This window comes from Zosterops lateralis (genome assembly GCF_965231275.1).
Source record: "Zosterops lateralis genome assembly, chromosome: 22".
Taxonomy (NCBI): Eukaryota; Metazoa; Chordata; class Aves; order Passeriformes; family Zosteropidae; genus Zosterops; species Zosterops lateralis.
In genome coordinates, this window is record NC_139782.1 from 6,152,999 (window position 1) to 6,175,127 (window position 22,129).

Below are 22,129 nucleotides of genomic sequence, written 5' to 3' on the forward strand. Positions count from 1 at the left end.
CTGGATGAGTTTCCAAATCCTTTCCAACCCCAACCCTTATGGGATTCCATGAAATATTCATTTAGAAGTCAAAAGCAGTTGGGCCGGTGCAGGTTTGGAATGAAAATTTTTTGCATTTTTTACTCTCCCTTTTGCATATGGAAAAAGGTTCATCTCTCTCTCTCTCATAAAATCCCAGCCCCTTTTTATCTGAGCTGTTGCTCTCAGGTTGCTGAAATGAGTTTTTAAATAAAGAGTGGGAGGTGGGAAATGGAACAGGCAGAGCTGGGCAGGGGAAGATTTCCATGGGGCCCCTCCCAGAATGTGGATTTCTCCAGATCCTGGATGATGTTTCCATGAGGAATATTTGGATCAGCACCATTTCTTGGTGCTTTTGTGGCAGTTTTGAAATTTTTAGCTGAAGAATTTGAGATTTTAGACCTATATATAATTTTTATTTCCCTTTAAGAAGGGATTTTAGACCTATATATTTTTTATTTTCCTTTAAAAAAGGGTTTTAGACCTGTATAATTTTTATTTTCCTTTAAGAAAGGGTTTTAGATCTAAATAATTTTTATTTTCCTTTAAGAAAGGGTTTTTATACCTCTATAATTTTTATTTCCCTTTAAAAAAGGGGTTTAGACCTCTATAATTTTTATTTCCCTTTAAAAAAGGGTTTTAGACCTCTATAATTTTTATTTTCCTTTAAGAAAGGGTTTTTATACCTCTATAATTTTTATTTCCCTTTAAAAAAGGGTTTTAGACCTCTATAATTTTTATTTCCCTTTAAGAAAGGGTTTTAGACCTCTATAATTTTTATTTCCTTTTATTTCTCTGTTGGCAAATGTGTTTTTTTGGGATGAGGGACAAGGAATTGGTGGGAAAAGCTGGAATACAGAATTCCTGCTGGATCCTGTGAGGATGCACTGAACAAGAAGACAAATTCTAAAGAACTCAGAGTTACCTGAGTAAATCCTTGAGCACTGCAATTTTCTTTTGTGTTCACAGTTCTTCAGGGGCACAATAATAAATGAAATAACATCTCTGCTTTTCCATTATTTTAAAGGGATCACTCCTGAAATGAGGGAGGTTGGCTTATTCACGTTTATTTATAAAATCTGTGCTCCAACTGCTGCTTTTCTGAGCGAAATAGTAAATATTGTTTGAAAATGTAGTTGTAGTTTAGTTTGGAATAACAAATCCATGGCCAAACATCAACCTGAGGCTGGGGGATTGAATTTATAACCAAAGATTTGTTTAATTTCTCTGCTGGCAAACCTTTCCCGTGGTGAAAACACAGATTTTCCACTCAATGTGGTGCAAATCCTTCAAGAGAAATTCCCAGAAATTCCACAAATCCCAGAGGGACTCCCCGTTCCTTCATTTATTCATATCTGAATAATATTTTGGGATTTTGTGCCAAGCTGGGAATGTCTCTTTTAATGCCTGAACAAACTCGTAGGTCCAGTTACACTTTGGAGTCACAATGTGGGTGGAATTTATTCCCTGGGCTGAAGGCAAAGAGGTCTGAACTCAGTTTTTTATGGTGCCAGGAGTGTCCTGCAGCGTTGCTGTCCCAGCTGAGGTTCCTTGTGGAAAAAAAAAAAACAAACAAATTTCCAAGGGGCAGCCACCACAACTTTATTTTGTGAGCTGCATTTTAGAGGGTTTTGGCCACAAAAAACCTGTCCTGGCCATGTGTGGAACAGCTGGGACATGATGAGAGTTCTGAGCCTCCTGGGCTGCCTTTGAGACTCACAGGAAATTTTGGGAATTCTGAATTTCACTTGTACAAAACTGAGCAGGGAAAGGGAACGTGGAGAATTTCTGTGTTTAAGGGGGGGATGCTCAGATCTCCTTTAGCCTTCAGCTCTTCCAGCACCAAGAGAAAAGATTTCCATCTCCATCCTGTTTATGCATGAAAAGCTTTGATATCCAACCTCTGCTTTTCCCCATCTTTTCACTCCTGGATTTGAGCAAAAAGCAAATTCAAATTGCCTTTGCACCAGAATTCCATTTCCCAGAGTAATTAATGATTTAATGAAGGTGTTGAGGTGAAATTTTGGTGGTTTGGGGGTCCCAGTTCTCAGAGGGATGAGGGTTTGAGACTGTAAGACCCAGAATTTGGGTATAAATGTGTGTTAAATATAAATTACACCAGATTTTGGAGGCTTTTTTTGCAATGAGAAAATGTTTAGGGAGAGGGAGGTGGAATGTGGAGAATTCCTGGTTTTTAGGGAAAAATCTCCTTGAGCCTTCAGCTCTTCCAGCACCAAGAGAAAAATAAGAGATGGAAATGTTATTTATTCATGGCAAGCTTTGATATCCAACCTCTGCTTTTCCCCCATCTTTTCACTCCTGGATTTGAGCAAAAAGCAAATTTAAATTGCCTTTGCACCAGAATTCCATTTCCCAGAGTAATTAATGATTTAATGAAGGTGTTGAGGTGAAATTTTGGTGGTTTGGGGGTCCCAGTTCTCAGAGGGATGAGGGTTTGAGACTGTAAGACCCAGAATTTGGGTATAAATGTGTGTTAAATATAAATTACACCAGATTTTGGAGGCTTTTTTTGCAATGAGAAAATGTTTAGGGAGAAGGAGGTGGAATGCGGAGAATTTCTGGGTTTTAGGGAAAAATCTCCTTGAGCCTTCAGCTCTTCCAGCACCAAGAGAAAAATAAGAGAAGAGATGGAAATGTTATTTATTCATGGCAAGATTTGATATCCAACCTCTGCTTTTCCCCCATCTTTTCACTCCTGGATTTGAGCAAAAAGCAAATTCAGGTTGTCTTACTACTGTAATTCCATTTCCCAGAGTAATTAATGATTTAATGAAGGTGTTGAGGTGAATTTTTGGTGGTTTGGGGGTCCCCACAAAATACAACAGGTTCACTCAGTGGAGTGCCATTTAATTAAAATATGTCTGGACAAATAACCTCGGGGGAAGACAGAAAGAAAAGAAAAGAAAAGAAAAGAAAAGAAAAGAAAAGAAAAGAAAAGAAAAGAAAAGAAAAGAAAAGAAAAGAAAAGAAAAGAAAAGAAAAGAAAAGAAAAGAGAAAAGAAAAGAAAAGAAAAGAAAAGAAAAGAAAAGAAAAGAAAAGAAAAGAAAAGAAAAGAAAAGAAAAGAAAAGAAAAGAAAAGAAAGAGAGAAAGAAAGAGAGAAAGAGAGAAAGAGAGAAAGAAAGAAAAAGAAAGAAAGAAAGAAAGAAAGAAAGAAAGAAAGAAAGAAAGAAAGAAAGAAAGAAAGAAAAGAAAGAAAAGAAAGAATATCTTTAAGAAGTGTTGGAGGTTTCCTGCATGGAGACCTAAATAAATATAATAAATTTATATAATATATTTATATTTCTATAATAAATAAATATATTTATATTTCTATAATAAATCTATTTTATTGTATATATTTATATATTTATACTATAATTTTAGTTATTTATTCTATTTATATTATATATAATATAGTTATATATATTTACATATTTATACATTATATATATTTATATTATATATATTTATATGTTATATTTTCATATTTTATATATAAATATAAATATATATATAAATAAATTTATGAACAACCACTTTTCTCTCCCAAGTATCATGAGCACTGTTGAATAATATGATTATTCCTGATGTTCACCTCTTTGTCACCAATTACCTTAAATTATAAAGAATAATTCTGTAAATAATCTTCCTCTGAGGTATCGATTAACACACTTGTGGCTGGTTTTTTTGACTCACCTTTATTATTCTAATGAGAAAAAAAAAAAAAAAAAAAGGAGCCTCAAACTGATTTTCTCTTGCCTGATCTCAAGCGTGTTGAACATTTCTTGGTTTGGCACCGAGTTATTGAAAATTGAACATTTGGAATGAGGAATTGAACAGTTGCAGTGACAGGTCTGGAAGTTCTCCCAACCCAGTGGTGGAAATAAACTCACTTTTAGTCGATTGGGAAAAAAGATTCAATTTTTTAAGGCTGAACTTGATTCTTTAAAGTCGTTCCGACCAAAAAGTGAAGAATAAAGACATTTTTTAAAGGCAGCTCCTCCTGCTGGCCCTCAGTGAGTGATTTTCACCAGAAAGGTGCTTCGTTCCATTCTGGGAGCACTGAATTGATGGAATAATTTATATTCTTTGACTCCTCCCTGCAGTTTATTGTTCTGCAGAACAGCTCCAGCCAGAGTCATCATTTTCAGTTTGCTGTTGAACCTTTTCTCCGCAATTTTACAGGAAAATCCTCTTTTTCTCCTTCCTTTTCCATCAGCAGGATCAGCACCTGTCTCCTTACCATGCCTGATGTGAAGGTGGACAGTAAATTTTTGCAAAATTAATACAAAAATTCATTTTCTCAAGTGACCACCTGGCTATTTCTGTGGGCTTTTTGTTACCCTGGACATTAAATAGTCAGAGAGCATTTTTATAGATGAAAACACAATTATTTAAAAATAAAATTATTTTTAAAATAAAATAATAAAAGTTTTGGGTTTAGCACCTTGAAACGTTTGGATGTTGAGCAGATGAATTCCAGGCTCAGGCTGAGATATCCACACTGGCTGAGGGTTGGTAAATTCAAATTATTCCCTTGACATCTTGGGAATTCATGGAGCTCTTAATAACTTTACAAAGATTAGAAAAACATCTAAAAATGTCCTGTTAATGTCTGTGCTGATGGAGGCTCTGTTGTCACAATCGTTGCACAAAAATACTGATTTTATTGGGAATATTTGGTGGATGGAATAACCGATACACTCAGAAATTGTGCAGCATCTCCTGTTGGCTTTTAATGCCTCTAAAAAACATCCTGAGCTTTCCCTTTCCATTCCCAGCTCCCAAACTGCCTTGGGGGAAATAATTTTGGAATTTTTTTTGGTGTTTTTTTGGAGCTCAGAGCCCACAAGGAGCAGCTCTCCCTGCAAGGTCAAGACCTGCAGAGCCTTGGATTCCCACCCCAGCCCTGAGAGTTATTTTCAATTTTTTTTAGGATAATTGCACCCTGGGGAAAGCTAAACTGTTTGAAATGAGCCATTCTTTCTTTTACAGTATTTTTTCTTATTATTTTTATTTTATTTTTTTCCCTAAGCTGTTTCCAAGAACTGCTTAATTTTCTAGGGGTTCGTTAATATTTATTGTTTTGGAAATCTGGGTTCAGGTCAGGATTGTGCTGACCTGGCCCTTTGTACTGTGACTCCTTTTTTTTTTAGGGCAGAGAAGTGTCTGGCCCTTGGGACAGCTGCAGGAAGAGATTCATTAACACCTGTGAGATTGAAATAAAGGCACATAAATAATTTACTGAATAATAACAGGGAGAAGAGGGAACTGAGAGAAAAGACAGGAGACTCTGAATGTGGCTGAAACGCTTTTGCTCGTTTTGCCCAGTTCTATTTCAAACCCTTTCTAGAGGAAATTGAGGAAAAGAAATTGTAAAGTCTTAGGACTCTAAAAATCACCCATTTCTTTGGCTTCTCTGCACATAATTAAGAATATTTTTTTTTTCTAGGTTGGCTGGGATATAACAACACCACAGTTGTGTCTATCAGTGCTGCAATCAGACTCATTTCTATAGATCTCCATTTAAATTTGTATTTTAGTGGGATTTTCACACCTTGAGCACAGCACAGCTCTTGAGAAATATTATTCATTAAAGAACAGAGAAACAAATCATAATCCCCTGCATGCCACTGCTCTCGGACAGCCAATCATAAATATTTTTGGAATCCGTTTTCCTGCAAAGTGCAGCGTGTTTGGAGCCCCTTTGGAGGGAATGGGGCAGAAATTTCTAATTTGGAGGGATGAGGCAGAGCTGGGCTGGCAGCCCAAGCACCAGTTGGTTGAGAACACTTTTGGAAAGAGTCACTGTGACAGTGCTGAGGGCTTGGGGTGTGATACAGAGGGAAAAATGGGATGGCTGAACATCAAAATTCCCTTTTCACAGTCACACAAGGAATCTCTGCCTCTCAGCTCACTCTCATCATTCATTTTGAGCTCCTGTTCCCTAAGCAGAACTCTTGGCTTCCCTCACCAAGTAAGGAGGTGCTTTCTGCTGCTCCAAATGCTTCTCTTAAACATTCCAAGGAATTTTTCATCCTGGAGGTTCTGCAGTTTTTCTCTCAGTGCAATGTGCCAGCTCAGACAGCACCACAATGCCAGAGCAGAGCCCTGAACAAACTGATTTGTCCTCAAATAGCCACAAAAAGGGAAATTTGATGTTTGAAATCAGTGCAGGTTTGGGCTGATTCTCTCCCAGGGAACACAATAATAATTCTTGCATCATTCATGAGCTTTAGCTCAGTGTCTGCTGCCAGGAACCAAAGTGCCAAAAGCTCTCCAGTTCTCCTGGAAGATGATGGATTATCCCTCCCTGGCATGACAAAGTGCAGGGTTGTGCCTGCAGGAATAAAGGTGGAGTGGAAAAACCAGGGCAGAAGCAAAATCCTGTGGGCACGAGTGTTCAGATGTGGCAGAGGGATAAATACATGGATTAATGAATTAACTGTTCAATGCAGGAGGAATCACTGAGAGTGGAGGTTTAGATTTTTAAAAGGGTTAAGAAGAACGTGAGATAGAGCAGGAGCCATTCCATCAATGAATAAAAAGTGGATTTTTGATGTGTGAGAAGAGGTGACTTCCCCAGCACTGACTGCAGCCAGTTTGGATTGTGCCTGCAGGAATAAAGGTGGAGTGGAAAAACCAGGGCAGAGGCAAAATCCTGTGGGCACGAGTGTTCAGATGTGGCAGAAGAGGAATAAATACATGGATTAATGAATTAACTGTTCAATGCAGGGGGAATCACTGCAAATGAGGGTTTAGATTTTTAAAAAGGTTAGGAAGAACATGAGACAGAGCAGGAGCATCAGTGGATAAAAAGTGGATTTTTGGTGTGTGAGAAGAGGTGACTTCCCCAGCACTGACTACAGCCAGTTTGGGTTGTGCCTGCAGGAATAAAGGTGGAGTGGAAAAACCAGGGCAGAGGCAAAATCCTGTGGGCACGAGTGTTCAGATGTGGCAGAAGAGGAATAAATACATGGATTAATGAATTAACTGTTCAATGCAGGGGGAATCACTGCAAATGAGGGTTTAGATTTTTAAAAAGGTTAGGAAGAACATGAGACAGAGCAGGAGCATCAGTGGATAAAAAGTGGATTTTTGGTGTGTGAGAAGAGGTGACTTCCCCAGCACTGACTACAGCCAGTTTGGGTTGTGCCTGCAGGAATAAAGGTGGAGTGGAAAAACCAGGGCAGAGGCAAAATCCTGTGGGCACGAGTGTTCAGATGTGGCAGAAGAGGGATAAATACATGGATTAATGAATTAACTGTTCAATGCAGGAGGAATCACTGAGAGTGGAGGTTTAGATTTTTAAAAGGGTTAAGAAGAACGTGAGATAGAGCACCAGCCATTCCATCAATGAATTAAAAGTGGATTTTTGATGTGTGAGAAGAGGTGACTTCCCCAGCACTGACTACAGCCAGTTTGGATTGTGCCTGCAGGAATAAAGGTGGAGTGGAAAAACCAGGGCAGAGGCAAAATCCTGTGGGCACGAGTGTTCAGATGTGGCAGAAGAGGAATAAATACATGGATTAATGAATTAACTGTTCATTGTTGAGGAATCACTGAGAGTGAGGGTTTAGATTTTTAAAAGGGTTAAGAAGAACATGAGATAGAGCAGGAGCCATTCCATCAATGGATAAAAAAGTGGATTTTTGATTGTGAGAAGAGGTGACTTCCCCAGCACTGACTACAATTCCTCTAAAAACTCTAAGAAGGAGCTTGTTTTCATTGAAGCTGCATCTCTTTGCTTGAAGAGGGGTTTGAATGGTTTTTTTTTTGCTCCACAGTTCTGTCACTGACACATATCTGGGTGTGTCATTTGTGTCACAGTCGTGGGCAGCCTGTTCCTTGCCAATTTTGACAGGTTTATGTGACAAGCCTTGTTCAGGAATAACAACCTAAAAAAAAAAAAAAAAAAAAACAAAAAAAAACCAAAACACCAAAAAGGAGAATTCTGGTTCTGTTGTGGGGTTTTGAGGAGTGATTGGCATGAGGCTGGAGAAGGAGGAGAGGGATTGGTGTCACACAATCCCTGCCTGCAGCTCTGCAGGGTGCAGGAGAGATCTGAGGCTTTCCTGCACATCCTGCACAGCTCCTGGTGTTTTCTCTGCTCATCAAAGGGATTTCTCTCCTCCCCTCTTTCTTATTTCCAGTTATTTTCCCGTTATATTCCAGCGTTTATCCCTGTAAATTCAGATTGTGGTTTGATTTTTCCTTCCTTTCCCTGCACTGGGGAGGTGGCTGAAGGCTCTGTGTGCTGTAAAACCCCTGAAATTTGAATTCTTTATTAAAGATTCACCCCTGAAGTGTTCATCAGCTTCAGCCAGACTATTTTTAGAGCTGCAGCCTTCCATACCAGTTGAGTAATTGCTGTTATGTGATTACTTAGGGTTTTGCCAATTGAAACAGCTTTTTTTTTTGGGAAAGTTGCTGCTTTATAAAGTGAAACCAAATTATCCATGTGGAATATTCATCCTTGGACATGGCCCTGAGCAACCTAAACCCTGGATTTATCTTCCAACCAACCCAATTCTGTGAATGAAAACTAAAATCTGAATCATCTCTTACCTGCCTTTGAGGTGACAGGAATAACCAAAGCTCCATTTAACACCAAGAGTTTAAATTCCTAAGGATCTCCAAGCAAGTTCCTCATGAATGAAGCTTTTCCTCCCTTTTCCCATCAGTAAAGGACAATTAAGAAGAGATTTGATTGTGATCCCAGTGATAAAGTGGGATTAATCTGGACATTAAGATGCTCTGTTTGTGTTGTGGGATAAATCCATCTCAACCCTGCATTTCCCACATCTGTGGTGGAGGGGAAAACAGGATTTATCTTCCAACCAACCTAATTCTGTGAATGAAAACTAAAATCTGAATCATCTCTTACCTGCCTTTGAGGTGACAGGAATAACCAAAGCTCCATTTAGCACAAAGAGTTTTAATTCCTAAGGATCTCCAAGTGAGTCCCAAATGAATGAAGCTTCTCCCCTCTTTTCCCATCAGTAAAGGACAATTAAGAATAGATTTGATTGTGATCCCAGTGATAAAGTGGGATTATTCTGGTGCGGAAGGACATTAAGATGCTCTGTTTGTGTTGTGGGATAAATCCATCTCAACTCTGCATTTCCCATATCTGTGGTGTTGGAGGGAAAACCTAAACTCTAAATTTATCTTCCAACCAACCTGAGTCTAAGAATGAAAACTAAAATCTGAATAGTCTCTTACCTGCCTTGGAGGTGACAGGAATAACCAAAGCTCCATTTAGCACCAAGAGTTTTAATTCCTAAGGATCTCCAAGCAAGTCCCTAATGAATGAAGCTTCTCTCCCCTTTCCCCATCAGTAAAGGACAATTAAAAAGAGATTTGATTGTGATCCCAGTGATAAAGTGGGATTAATCTGGTGCTGAAGGACATTAAGATGCTCTGTTTGTGTTGTGGGATAAATCCATCTCAACCCTGCATTTCCCATATCTGTGGTGGAGGGGAAAACCTAAACCCTGGATTTATCTTCCAACCAACCTGAGTCTAAGAATGAAAACTAAAATCTAAATCATCTCTTACCTGCCTTTGAGGTGACAGGAATAACCAAAGCTCCATTTAGCACCAAGAGTTTTAATTCCTAAGGATCTCCAAGCAAGTCCCAAATGAATGAAGCTTCTTCCCCCTTTCCCCATCAGTAAAGGACAATTAAGAAGAGATTTGATTGTGATCCCAGTGATAAAGTGGGATTATTCTGGTGCTGAAGGACATGAAGATGCTCTGTTTGTGTTGTGGGATAAATCCATCTCAACCCTGCATTTCCCATATCTGTGGTGAAGGGGAAACCCTGGATTTATCTTCCAACCAACCTAATTCTGTGAATGAAAACTAAAATCTAAATCATCCCTTACCTGCCTTTGAGGTGACAGGAATAACCAAAGCTCCATTTAACACCAAGGGTTTTAATTCCTAAGGATCTCCAAGTGAGTCCCTAATGAATGAAGCTTCTCCCCTCTTTTCCCATCAGTAAAGGACAATTAAGAATAGATTTGATTGTGATCCCAGTGATAAGGTGGGATTAATCTGGTGCTGAAGGACATTAAGGTCTGTTTGTGTTGTGGGATAAATCCATCTCAACCCTGCATTTCCCACCTCTGTGGTGTTGGAAGGAAAAGCAGAATTCCCTCTTTAAACCTCATTTTTTTTTATTATTCTGAGCAAAATAAAAAAACACCCAGCTAACTGTGGAGCCTGCAGCCTCTGCCAGGCAATGCATGATGCAACCAGAATGCAACACCATCAAATTCAGATTTAATAAACATTAATCATCCCAATGCTTGTCAATCAGAGCCAGTAGAGGTTTTTGAGGTTCACCTGCAATCAGGTAAATGTGGAATCACTGGATATTCTGAGACAGGGGGATACAAGAGGGATGCTGAGCCTCAAAAATCCTTTTTTTTTTCTGGCTAAAATCCTTTCTGGAAGAAGACAAACCTCGAGGATGATGTGAGGATAAAGCTGCCCCACAAACAGGTGAGGGGTGAGCAGGGAGAGCTTTGGGAAAGGCACAAACACATTGTTTTATTTGTGCTCAGCAGAGCCTGGTGGGGAAAGGCAGAGGAGCCGCACACAATTCCAGGAAGGCAGAGGAAGGAGGGGCTGCTCCCAGCAGTGATTGTTTCATTTAGTAATTAGTGCTTAAATCTCCTCCAAGTCGAATAAAGCAGAGGATGTGGAGCCCTTCCCTCCTCCCCTTCCCCACACTTCCTTTTTTTTTTTTTTTCCTTTTTCTTTCCTTTTTTTTTCCTTTTTTTTTTCTTTTTTCCCCTTTTTTCCCCCTTTTTTCCCCCTTTTTTCCCCTTTTCCCCCCTTTTTTCCCCTTTCCCCCCCTTTTTTCCCCCTTTTTTCCCCCTTTTCCCCCCTTTTTTCCCCCTTTTTCCCCCCTTTTTTCCCCCCTTTTTTCCCCTTTTTCCCCCCTTTTCCCCCTTTTTTCCCCTTTTTCCCCCTTTTTTCCTCTTTTTCCCCCTTTTTTCCCCCTTTTCCCCCCTTTTTCCCCCTTTTTCCCCCTTTCCCCCTTTTTTCCTCTTTTTCCCCCCTTTTTTTTCCCTTTTCCCTTCCTTTTTTCCCTTTTTTTTCCTTTTTTCCCCTTTTTCCCCCTTTTCCCCTTTTTTTCTTTTTTCCCGCCCTTTTTTTTCCCGCCCTTTTTCCCCCCCCCTTTTTTTTCCCTCGTTATGTTGTTTGGGGTTGGAATATTCTTCACCTCAGGAAGAGGTTTCTAGGGAAAATCACCTTTTTTTCCCTTGTTACGCTGGCTTGGATTGGAATATTCTTAATGTCCTGAAGGTATTTCTGGAAGAAACCACCTTTTTTCCTTGCTGTGCTGTTCTGGGTTGGAATATTCTTCACCTCAGGAAGTTTTCTAGGAGAAATCAGTTTTTTTTCCTTGCCATGCTATTTTGGGTTGGAATATTCTTAACATTAGGAAGAAGTTTCTGGGAAAAATCACCTTTTTTTCCCTTGTTACGCTGGCTTGGATTGGAATATTCTTAACGTTCTAAAGAGATTTCTGAGAGAAATCATCTTTTTTTCATATTATGCTGGCTTAGATGGAAATATTCTTCAGTTCAGGAAGAGATCTCTGAGATTTCTGAGAGAAATCACCTTTTTTTCCTTGTTATGCTGTTCGGGGTTGGAATATTCTTAACATTAGGAATACATTTCTGAGAGAAATCACCTTTTTTTCCCTTCCCTTGTTATGCTGTTCTGGGTTAGAATATTCTTCACCTCAGGAAGAAGTTTCTGGAAGAAATCACCTTTATTTCCTTGTTATACTGGCTTGGGTTGGAATATTCTTAATGTCCCGAAGGTATTTCTGAGAGAAATCACCTTTTTCCCCTTGTTATGCTATTTTGGGTTGGAATATTCTTAACATTAGAAAGAAGTTTCTGGAAGAAATCATCTTTATTTCCTTGTTATACTGGCTTGGATCGGAATATTCTTAATGTCCTGAAGAGATTTCTGGGAGAAATCACCTTTTTTTCCTTGTTATGCTGTTCTGAGTTGGAATATTCTTCACCTCAAGAAGAGTTTTCTGGAAGAAATCACTTTATTTCCTTGCCATGCTATTTTGGGTTGGAATATTCTTAACATTAAGATGAAGTTCCTGGTAAAAATCACCTTTTTTTCCCTTGTTATGCTGTTCTGGGTTGGAATATTCTTAACATCAGAAGAGCTTTCTAGGAGAAATCACCTTTATTTCCTTATTATGTTGACTTGGGTTGGAATATTCTTAATATCCTGAAGAGATTTCTGGGAGAAATCACCTTTTTTTCCTTGTTACACTGTTTTGGGTTGGAATATTCTTCACTTCAGGAAGAAGTTTCTAGGAGAAATCACCTTTATTTCCTTGTTGTGCTATTCTGGGTTGGAATATTCTTCACCTTTTTTTTTTCCTCCATGCTGTTTTGGGTCGAGTCCAGGTTGTGAACTCGGATCTCCACCCCGATCTCCAGCTGCTGTGTATAAATTCCAAATATTTTGTGTGTTCCTCCCTTCCAAACCCCCACAAACAGCATCTCCTCCTTCCAAAATTCACCTCAAACTGGAGCAAGTGGCTGCACCCACCCCAATCCCTCATTTTTGCCTTCTCTCTCCTCGCTGGGGATGGAAATCCCAAAGAGGATGTGAAAAATGAGTTCTGCTCTCTTAGAAAAATTTATAAATTTAATAAAAATTAAAAATAGACAGTTAGGAGACAGGCAAAAGTTGCAGCACACACTTTTCTTTTAATTACTGTGTTTTAAGAATTGCTGGTTTACCTATTTAATAGATATTAAAACATTATTTTTGAATTTTTATCTGTTTCAAGTATCCTCAATCACCTTATCTGATAAATTTATTTTCACCTTATCTGATAAATTTATTTGTGGATGGCTTTACTCTGTTTAGTAACATGGGTCTTATAAATTTTTCTCTTGAGGTTTTTGGTTATTTTTATTTTGATAAAAAACAAAAAGTTAATAGTTTTTATGCAGAGTTAAAAGGTGACAACCCTTCCCTCCCCACACCTTCTGGCTTGGTCAGTTTAGATATTACAAAGAAAAAAAAAATCCAGTATTTTTACTATTTACACTCTGTCACAATCAGAAAACACATCCATCATTTTTCTAAACTCTCTAAACAAAACACAACACAGTAAAATTACACTTCCAGTAATTCTTCAGTAACATTTGCAAAATATTAGAATTCTAATATTCGCAAAAATATTTCATTCTAATATTTGCAAAAATATTTCATTCTAATATTTCCAAAAATATTCCATTCTAATATTTCCAAAAAGCCAAACTACATAATACACATTCATAACAAGGAAGAAAACCTTTTTTACTACAAATAAAGATTTTTAAAGCAGAGCTCTTTGATGTTCCTGGCTCCCCAGAGCAAGCTGGGAATTCCAGCCTGTCATTCTCTTGCCTCATAGCTCAGGGCTATATTTAGTAGTTTCAAGTTGCAACAGATCTGGAAGTTGTTCCCTTCAGCTGCAGCAAAGGTTGGGTTTGTGCTGGGGAGTCCAGGGAGGATGAACCAGTCAGTGCACAATTCCCTGGCTCAGGTTCAGGCAACCCCCCAGACAATCTCACCCTCAGTGCAGGTTTGGGTGTCTGAATCCTAAAGATGGGTGTAGAAATTCTCTGTATAATTCTTGTTGGGTGCAGAAATTCTGCCTGTGTTTTTTGGAGGGTGCAGAAATTCTACCTGTGTTTTTTACTAGGTGCAGAAATTCTGCCTATGGTTCTTGCTGGGTGCAGAAATTCTCCCTGTAGTTTTTGGTGGGTGCAGAAATTGTGTGTACAGTTCTTGCTGGGTGCAGAAATTCTGCCTCTGGTTTTTCCTGGGTGCAGAAATTCTACCTGTGTTTTTGGTGGGTGCAGAAATTCTGCCTCTGGTTCTTGCTGGGTGCAGAAATTCTGCCTATGGTTCTTGGTGGTTGCAGAAATTCTGGTTCTGGTTTTTGGAGGGTGCAGAAATTCTACCTGTGTTTTTTGGAGGGTGCCGAAATTTTTCCTATGGTTTTTGGAGAGTGCATAAGTTCTGTGTACAGTTCTCACTGGGTGCAGAAGTTCTGCCTATGGTTTTTGGTGAGTGCAGAAGTTCTGCCTTTGGTTCTTGCTGGTGAAGAAATTCTGCCTGTGTTTTTTGCTGGGTGCAGAAATTCTCCCTGTAGTTTTTGGTGGGTGCATAAATTGTGTGTACAGTTCTTGCTGGGTGCAGAAGTTCTACCTCTGGTTCTTGCTGGGTGCAGAAATTCTGCTTCTGGTTTTCGCTGGGTGCAGAAATTCTACTTGTGTTTTTTGCTGAGTGCAGAAATTCTGCCTTTGGTTTTTGGTGGTTGCAGAAATTCTGCTTTTGGTTCTTGCTGTGTGCAAGAAATTCTGTCTATGGTTTTATCTGGGTGCAGAAATTCTGCCTCTGGTTTTATCTGAGTGCAGAAATTCTGCCTTTGGTTCTTGCTGGTGCAGAAATTTTACCTGTGTTTTTTGCTGGGTGCAGAAGTTCTCCCTGTAGTTTTTGGAGGGTGCAGAAATTCTGTGTACAGTTCTCGCTGGGTGCAGAAATTCTACCTGTGTTTTTTGGAGGGTGCAGAAATTTTGCGTATAGTTTTTGGTGGGTGCATAAGTTCTGTGTACAGTTCTTGCTGGGTGCAGAAATTGTGCCTCTGGTTTTTGCTGGGTGCAGAAATTCTATGTACAATTTTTACTGAGTGCAGAAATTCTGTGTACAATTCTTGCTTGGTGCAGAAATTCTACCTCTGGTTCTTGCTGGGTGCAGAAATTCTGCCTTTGGTTTTTGGAGGGTGAGGAAATTCTATGTACAGTTCTTGCTGGGTGCAGAAATTCTGCTTCTGGTTTTTCCTGGGTGCAGAAATTCTGCCTTTGGTTTTTACTGGGTGCAGAAATTCTACCTGTGTTTTTTGGTGGGTGCAGAAATTCTGCTTTTGGTTTTTATTGGGTGCAGAAATTCTGCCTGTGGTTTTTGGTGGGTGCAGAAATTCTGCTTTTCATTCTTGCTGGGTGAAGAAATTCTGCCTCTGGTTCTTGCTGGATGCAGAAATTCTGCCTATGGTTCTTGGTGGTTGCAGAAATTCTGGTTCTGGTTTTTGGAGGGTGCAGAAATTCTACCTGTGTTTTTTTGGAGGGTGCCGAAATTCTGCCTGTGGTTTTCGGAAGGTGCAGAAATTCTGTGTACAGTTTTTTCTGGGTGCAGAAATTCTACCTGTGTTTTTTGGTGGGTGCAGAAATTCTGTGTACAGTTTTTGCTGAGTGCAGAAATTCTGTGTACAGTTCTTGCTTGGTGCAGAAATTCTGCCTCTGGTTCTCGCTGGGTGCAGAAATTCTGCTTATGGTTTTTGCTGGGTGCAGAAATTCTGCCTTTGGTTTTTATTGGGTTCAGAAATTCTGCCTGTGGTTTTTACTGGGTGCAGAAATTCTACCTGTGTTTTTTGCTGGGTGCAGAAATTCTGCCTATGGTTTTTGGTGGGTGCAGAAATTCTGCTTTTCGTTCTTGCTGGGTGAAGAAATTCTGCCTATGATTTTTATTTGGTACACAAATTCTACCTCTGGTTTTTGGTGGGTGCAGAAATTCTGCCTCTGGTTCTTGCTGGGTGCAGAAATTCTGCCTATGGTTCTTGGTGGTTGCAGAAATTCTGGTTCTGGTTTTTGGAGGGTGCAGAAATTCTACCTGTGTTTTTTGCTGGGTGCAGAAATTCTCCCTGTAGTTTTTGGTGGGTGCATAAATTGTGTGTACAGTTCTTGCTGGGTGCAGAAGTTCTACCTCTGGTTCTTGCTGGGTGCAGAAATTCTGCTTCTGGTTTTCGCTGGGTGCAGAAATTCTACTTGTGTTTTTTGCTGAGTGCAGAAATTCTGCCTTTGGTTTTTGGTGGTTGCAGAAATTCTGCTTTTGGTTCTTGCTGTGTGCAAGAAATTCTGTCTATGGTTTTATCTGGGTGCAGAAATTCTGCCTCTGGTTTTATCTGAGTGCAGAAATTCTGCCTTTGGTTCTTGCTGGTGCAGAAATTTTACCTGTGTTTTTTGCTGGGTGCAGAAGTTCTCTCTGTAGTTTTTGGAGGGTGCAGAAATTCTGTGTACAGTTCTCGCTGGGTGCAGAAATTCTACCTGTGTTTTTTGGAGGGTGCAGAAATTTTGCGTATAGTTTTTGGTGGGTGCATAAGTTCTGTGTACAGTTCTTGCTGGGTGCAGAAATTGTGCCTCTGGTTTTTGCTGGGTGCAGAAATTCTATGTACAATTTTTGCTGAGTGCAGAAATTCTGTGTACAATTCTTGCTTGGTGCAGAAATTCTACCTCTGGTTCTTGCTGGGTGCAGAAATTCTGCCTTTGGTTTTTGGAGGGTGAGGAAATTCTATGTACAGTTCTCGCTGGGTGCAGAAATTCTGCTTCTGGTTTTTCCTGGGTGCAGAAATTCTGCCTTTGGTTTTTACTGGGTGCAGAAATTCTGCCTTTGGTTTTTACTGGGTGCAGAAATTCTACCTGTGTTTTTTGGTGGGTGCAGAAATTCTGCTTTTCGTTCTTGCTGGGTGCAGAAATTCTGCCTATGATTTTTATTGGGTGCACAAATTCTACCTCTGTTTTTTTCTGAGTGCAGAAATTCTGCCTTTGGTTCTTGCTGGTGCAGAAATTCTACCGGTGTTTTTTGCTGGGTGCAGAAATTCTCCCTGTAGTTTTTGGTGGGTGCAGAAATTGTGTGTACAATTTTTGGTGGGTGCAGAAATTCTGCCTATGGTTTTATCTGGGTGTGAAAATGTTGTGTACAATTTTTCCTGGGTGCAGAAATTCTACCTGTGTTTTTTTGCTAGGTGCAGAAATTCTGTGTACAGTTCTCGCTGGGTGCAAGAAATTCTGCTTCTGGTTCTTGCTGGGTGAAGAAATTCTGCCTATGATTTTTATTGGGTGCACAAATTCTACCTCTGGTTCTTGCTGGGTGCAGAAATTCTGCTTCTGGTTTTTGTTGGGTGTAGAAATTCTACCTATATTTTTTTTTGCTGGGTGCAGAAATTCTGCCTATGATTTTTCCTGGGTGTAGAAATTCAGCGTACGATCCTTGCTGGTGCAGAAATTTTGCCTTTGGTTTTTGGTGGTTGCAGAAATTCTGCTTATGGTGTTTGCTGGTGCAGAAATTCTGCCTATGGTTTTTGGGAAGTGCAGAAATTCTGCGTATGGTTCTTGCTGGGTGGAGAAATTCTGCCTATGATTTTTCCTGGGTGCAGAAATTCTGGTTTTTGTTTGGTGTAGAAATTCTACCTGTATTTTTTTTTGCTGGGTGGAGAAATTCTGCCTATGATTTTTGCTGGGCGCATAAATTCTCACCTGGGATCTCTGGCTCACCCTGAGTGTCATTTCCCTGCCCCTTTCAAACACTCAGATAAAATTCTTGCAGCCTCTTTCCCTGCTGATGCAGCAGCTGGAGCTCTGCTGAGTGAGTGTTCCCTGCAGGAATTCCCTGGAACACAAAAGTTCATCAGGGCTGGAGTGTTGAAATCCTGGATTTTACAGCTCCAGAAATACAGGTCTGGGAGCTTCCACTGAATTGTCAAAGGTGGTTTTATTTATTTTTAAAGCCCTGAGTTATCTTTTAGTGGAGTTTTCTCTTCATTGTCTCCTTGGAGTCTGAGGATAAATGATTAAAAACCAGTAATGGAATCATAAGATCTGATTTCTGCTGCCAAAGGATGGAGGGAGGATGGATGTTTTGGGAATTAAGTGAATATTTTACAATGTTTTCTTCTTTCCAATAATAGAAAAAAAAAAAAAAAAAGGGGGCTGAAGATTGTCTCATATCACCCTGCCATCCATTAACAATGCAAACAAAAATAAAAATGTCAATAAAATAAAAGAAGGTGCTCGTTCCTTAAAATATATGGGAATTCAGGCATTAGTGAGGGAGTTATTTATTTGTAATTTTTTAAAAGAAAAATGTGTTCATTTGCTCTCTCAACCAGCTCCCCCCTCAAACACGACACTGTTTTGTAGCCAGTGAGTTGCTTTGTGGTTCTTGTGGTTTTTCTTCCCAAGGCAACAAGACAAAAACACAAATAAAGGCAAAATGTGCTTGTGGATCTGCACATTTTAATGGAGTTTGATGAGACTTTGGGCTTTGGGTTGTCAAAACTGGATTTGTCCATGTTCTGCAGGGAATTTGGGGCCCAGAAATCTGGTTTTTTTTCCCCCAAAATGTGTGATTTCTGACACACAGACTGCACAACACAGGAGGGAATTTCAGTCCCCATCAAACCTTTAAAGGCTCTGGGGAGATTCCAAAATATGGGAAAATAATTGGAATTACTTTGGTGCCTCCCACTTTGGGCTGATTGTCTGGAAAATTGCTGTTCTACCCTTTATTTTGATTTATTTCCTCTATTCTCACAGTCACATATTTTTAAACACAGAGCACCTACTGATACCAACATTTTAACCAAAAAAAAAAAAATTGCATTTTTTCCTAGAAAATCCAATAAAACCACTGTCCATTCTGATCTGATTCAAATTCCTGATTTTCTTCCTGATGTTTGTATTTTTGTTGTTATTTTCCAGGGTGGTGAAGGAAGAGATTTCAGATGACAATGCAAAACTCCCTTGCTTCAATGGAAGAGTGGTGTCCTGGGTAGGTTGGATTTTGTGTGTGCAAATCTCTGTTATTTGATACTTGATGCTGATTTTTTATCTCAAAAGGAAAACAAAGGTATAAATTTTAATTATCCTCTTTTTAAGTAATATATTTTTTAAAAAATCAGAGTGAAGTCTGCAAAGTGTACAGAGCTGAAAAAGTGATTTTAACACAAAAACAGCTTTGGTGCTGTCACTAAACAGCCAAAACTATTTATTCCAAAATATATTTATTCCAAATTTATTCTAAATGCGATTTTCTGGTGCCTTTTGGTGATGATATTTCAATTTTAATGTATTGGTGTTGTTGGTAGTGCCTGGAAGGTTTAAATGAGGTTAAAATCTTAGGGATGGACATTGTGTATATATTCAGTAAAAAGGCATCAACATTTATAGCCATGGAAAATAATTTGAGTATAAAAATCATATACAATAATGTATAAATTAAATATAAAATCATATACAATCATATATAAATTAAGTATAAAATGATATACAATCATATAAAAATTAAGTATAAAAGGATATACAATCATATAAATTAAGTATAAAATTATATACAATCATATATAAATTAAGTATAAAAATCATATAAAACTTGAGTATAAAAATCATATACAATCATATATAAATTGAGTATAAAAAGCATATGCAATCATATAAAAATTAAGTATAAAATAATATACAATCATATATAAATTGAGTATAAAATCATATATAAATTGAATATAAAAATCATATACAGTCATATAAATTGAGTATAAAATCATATACAATCATATAAAAATTAAGTATAAAATAATATACAATCATATGTAAATTGAGTATAAAAATAATATACAGTCATATATGAATTAAGTATAAAAACCATATACAATCATACATAAATTGAGTATAAAATCATATACAATAATATATAAATTAAGTATAAAAATCCTATACAATCATATATAAATTGAGTATAAAAATCTTATACAATCATATAAAAATTGAGTATAAAAATCATATACAATCATATATAAATTAAGGATAAAAATCATATACAATCATATATAAATTAAGGATAAAAATCATATACAATCATATATAAATTAAGTATAAAACCCATATAAAATCATATTAAAATTGAATATAAAATCATATACAATCATATAAAAAATTAAGTATAAAATAATATACAATCATATAAAAGTTAAGTATAAAATCATATACAATCATATAAATTGAGTATAAAAATCATATACAATAATATATAAATTGAGTATAAAAATCATATACAAATTGAGTATAAAATAATATACAATCATATATAAATTAAGTATAAAAATCATATAAAACTTGAGTATAAAAATCATATACAATCATATATAAATTAAGTATAAAATAATATACAATTATATATAAATTAAGGGAAAAAGTCATATACAGTCATAAAAATTAAGTATAAAAATCATATACAATCATAAAATTAAGTACAAAAAAATCATATACAATAATATAAAAATTGAGTATAAAATCATATATAATCATATATAAAGTATAAAAATAATATATAAATTAAGTATAAAATAATATATAATTATATAAAATTAAGTATAAAACCCATATACAATCATATATAAATTGAGTATAAAATCATATACAATGATATATAAATTGAATATAAAAATTTGAGCTGTAAAGTTGTAGAGGGAGTTAGTAATCCAGATGTGACTCTGCACATCCCTCAGTCTTGTCTGGGTTTCCTGTGCTGATTTCTCCAAAATATTCCAGGATTTGTTTGTCACCTAAGTGGAATAATTAATCTCCAGCTCCTAATTATTCTCATTTATTGAGAGTGATTTATTTCAGTGTGGGCTGAGCTGGTGCCTCGTTCTCTTCCACTTCATGGAGATGCAAGAAAAGTCTCCTTTGCTGTGAAATACCAGAATTTCCACCTTCAGATGGTGTTTGGGGCACTGAAATAAGGGATCAATTTGAAATAATTGATCAATTTGAAATAAAGGATCAATTTGGTGTTTCGTGCACCTTTTTCTCTGCCTGGGGACAGGAGGGTTGTGCCTGTCAAGGCTCATTGAGCAGCTTTAAACAGAGAAAAGAGCAGTGATAATTCAGATTTTAACACCAAAACAGCATTTGAGGCACAATTTGGGCTTTCAATCTCCTCCTTCAAGCTGAGTTTAACAATCTGGAGAACACAAGGATGGTGTTGTCCATAAAAAAAATATTTTTTGTGAAGGGTTTGGCTTCAATAAGTGGGGTTGGAAACTCTGAGTGCCAGGGGGTGAGAACGGTGCTGGATGGAGCCTTGGAGCAGCTTTTCAGCTGGGAATAAATGTCTGGATCCGTGTTTGGATCCTTTTTTTGGTGGGATGAAGGAAGTAGGAGTAAAGTGGTTTATAGGAGTTGTTTTTAGCTGCACAAGTGGAACAAATTTGGAATTCTCAGGTGGAATGAGCAGCTTTGCCTCCATCTCTTTCACCCTTCCTGGGTTGATTTTTAGGGGTTGAAGATCTGCCTCACATTTCTTACAACTTACAAATATTTTATCCTTTAATTTTACTAATTTTCATTTAAATAATTTTAATTAAAAAGAATAAAATTGCTGCACAATTGGAACAAATTTGGAATTCTCAAGGTGGAATGAGCAGCTTTGTCTCCATCTCTTTCACCATCCCTGGGCTGATTTTAGGAGTTTAAGATCTGCCTTATATTTCTTACACCTTCAAATATTTTATCCTTCAATTTTACTAATTTTTTATTTAAATAATTTTATTTAAAAATAATAAAATCCTATTTTATCCCTTAAAATATTTTTAGACACTGAAGTTGTACAGGGTGAGGACATTTTCTACCTGCTGAGCAACTTGAACTTCTTGTAGGAAAGATTACATGGAAAATAACATTTAAAAACATAATTAAATAGAGAATTGATTGTGTGTGTGCACTCCAGCACTGAGTAAAAAAAAAAGTCCAATGTGTGGTTTGTTTTTTTTTTTAAACCTGGCTTGGATTGAGAGATGATTCCTAAGCAATGATTCCTTGTGGATCAGCAGGAAATTCTGCCCTGGGATTGAACTGAGCTCAGCTGGAATCGCACAGGATCAGCCACTTCTCCCTCCTCTATTGATTGATTTTCATTTCAGAGCACTCAGGCTCTGGTAGTCCCAACAGGTTCTGAGTGTCAGACAAGCACAACAAGTGGATTTGGAAAGCTGAGTTTAAACTCAGTCCTCCCACACACACCCAAATGTGGGTTAAGCCTTTATTAGATTTTTGTATTAAATTGAGGTCTTAAAAATTGGGATTTTTCAGTCTGTGCTGTCCAAAGGTAGCTGTTTGTTCCTGAGGATCGTGTTCAGGAGGAAAAGTTAATTTTTTTCCCTTTTTTTAGGCCCTCCACACCTGTTTTTTTTACCTTTGTGCTCCAACCAAGGTGACTAATAACCAACG

General features: G+C 37.7%; 1 protein-coding gene and 1 long non-coding RNA gene across 3 annotated transcripts in view; both read left to right on the plus strand.

The window, feature by feature from the left end:
- The window catches only part of DVL1 (dishevelled segment polarity protein 1), a 95,434-nt gene that overhangs the window by 19,760 nt on the left and 53,545 nt on the right, over positions 1–22,129 (plus strand). For both annotated transcript variants that reach the window (XM_083876956.1, XM_083876957.1), the window contains exon 2: positions 18,605–18,674. In XM_083876956.1, coding sequence (XP_083733082.1) covers positions 18,605–18,674 — 70 coding nt within the window. The remainder of the gene's footprint in view (positions 1–18,604; positions 18,675–22,129) is intronic.
- On the plus strand, positions 7,363–7,966 carry LOC310918160. Its single transcript, XR_014591609.1, has 2 exons — positions 7,363–7,412; positions 7,689–7,966. It is a non-coding gene; the product is annotated as an uncharacterized lncRNA (long non-coding RNA).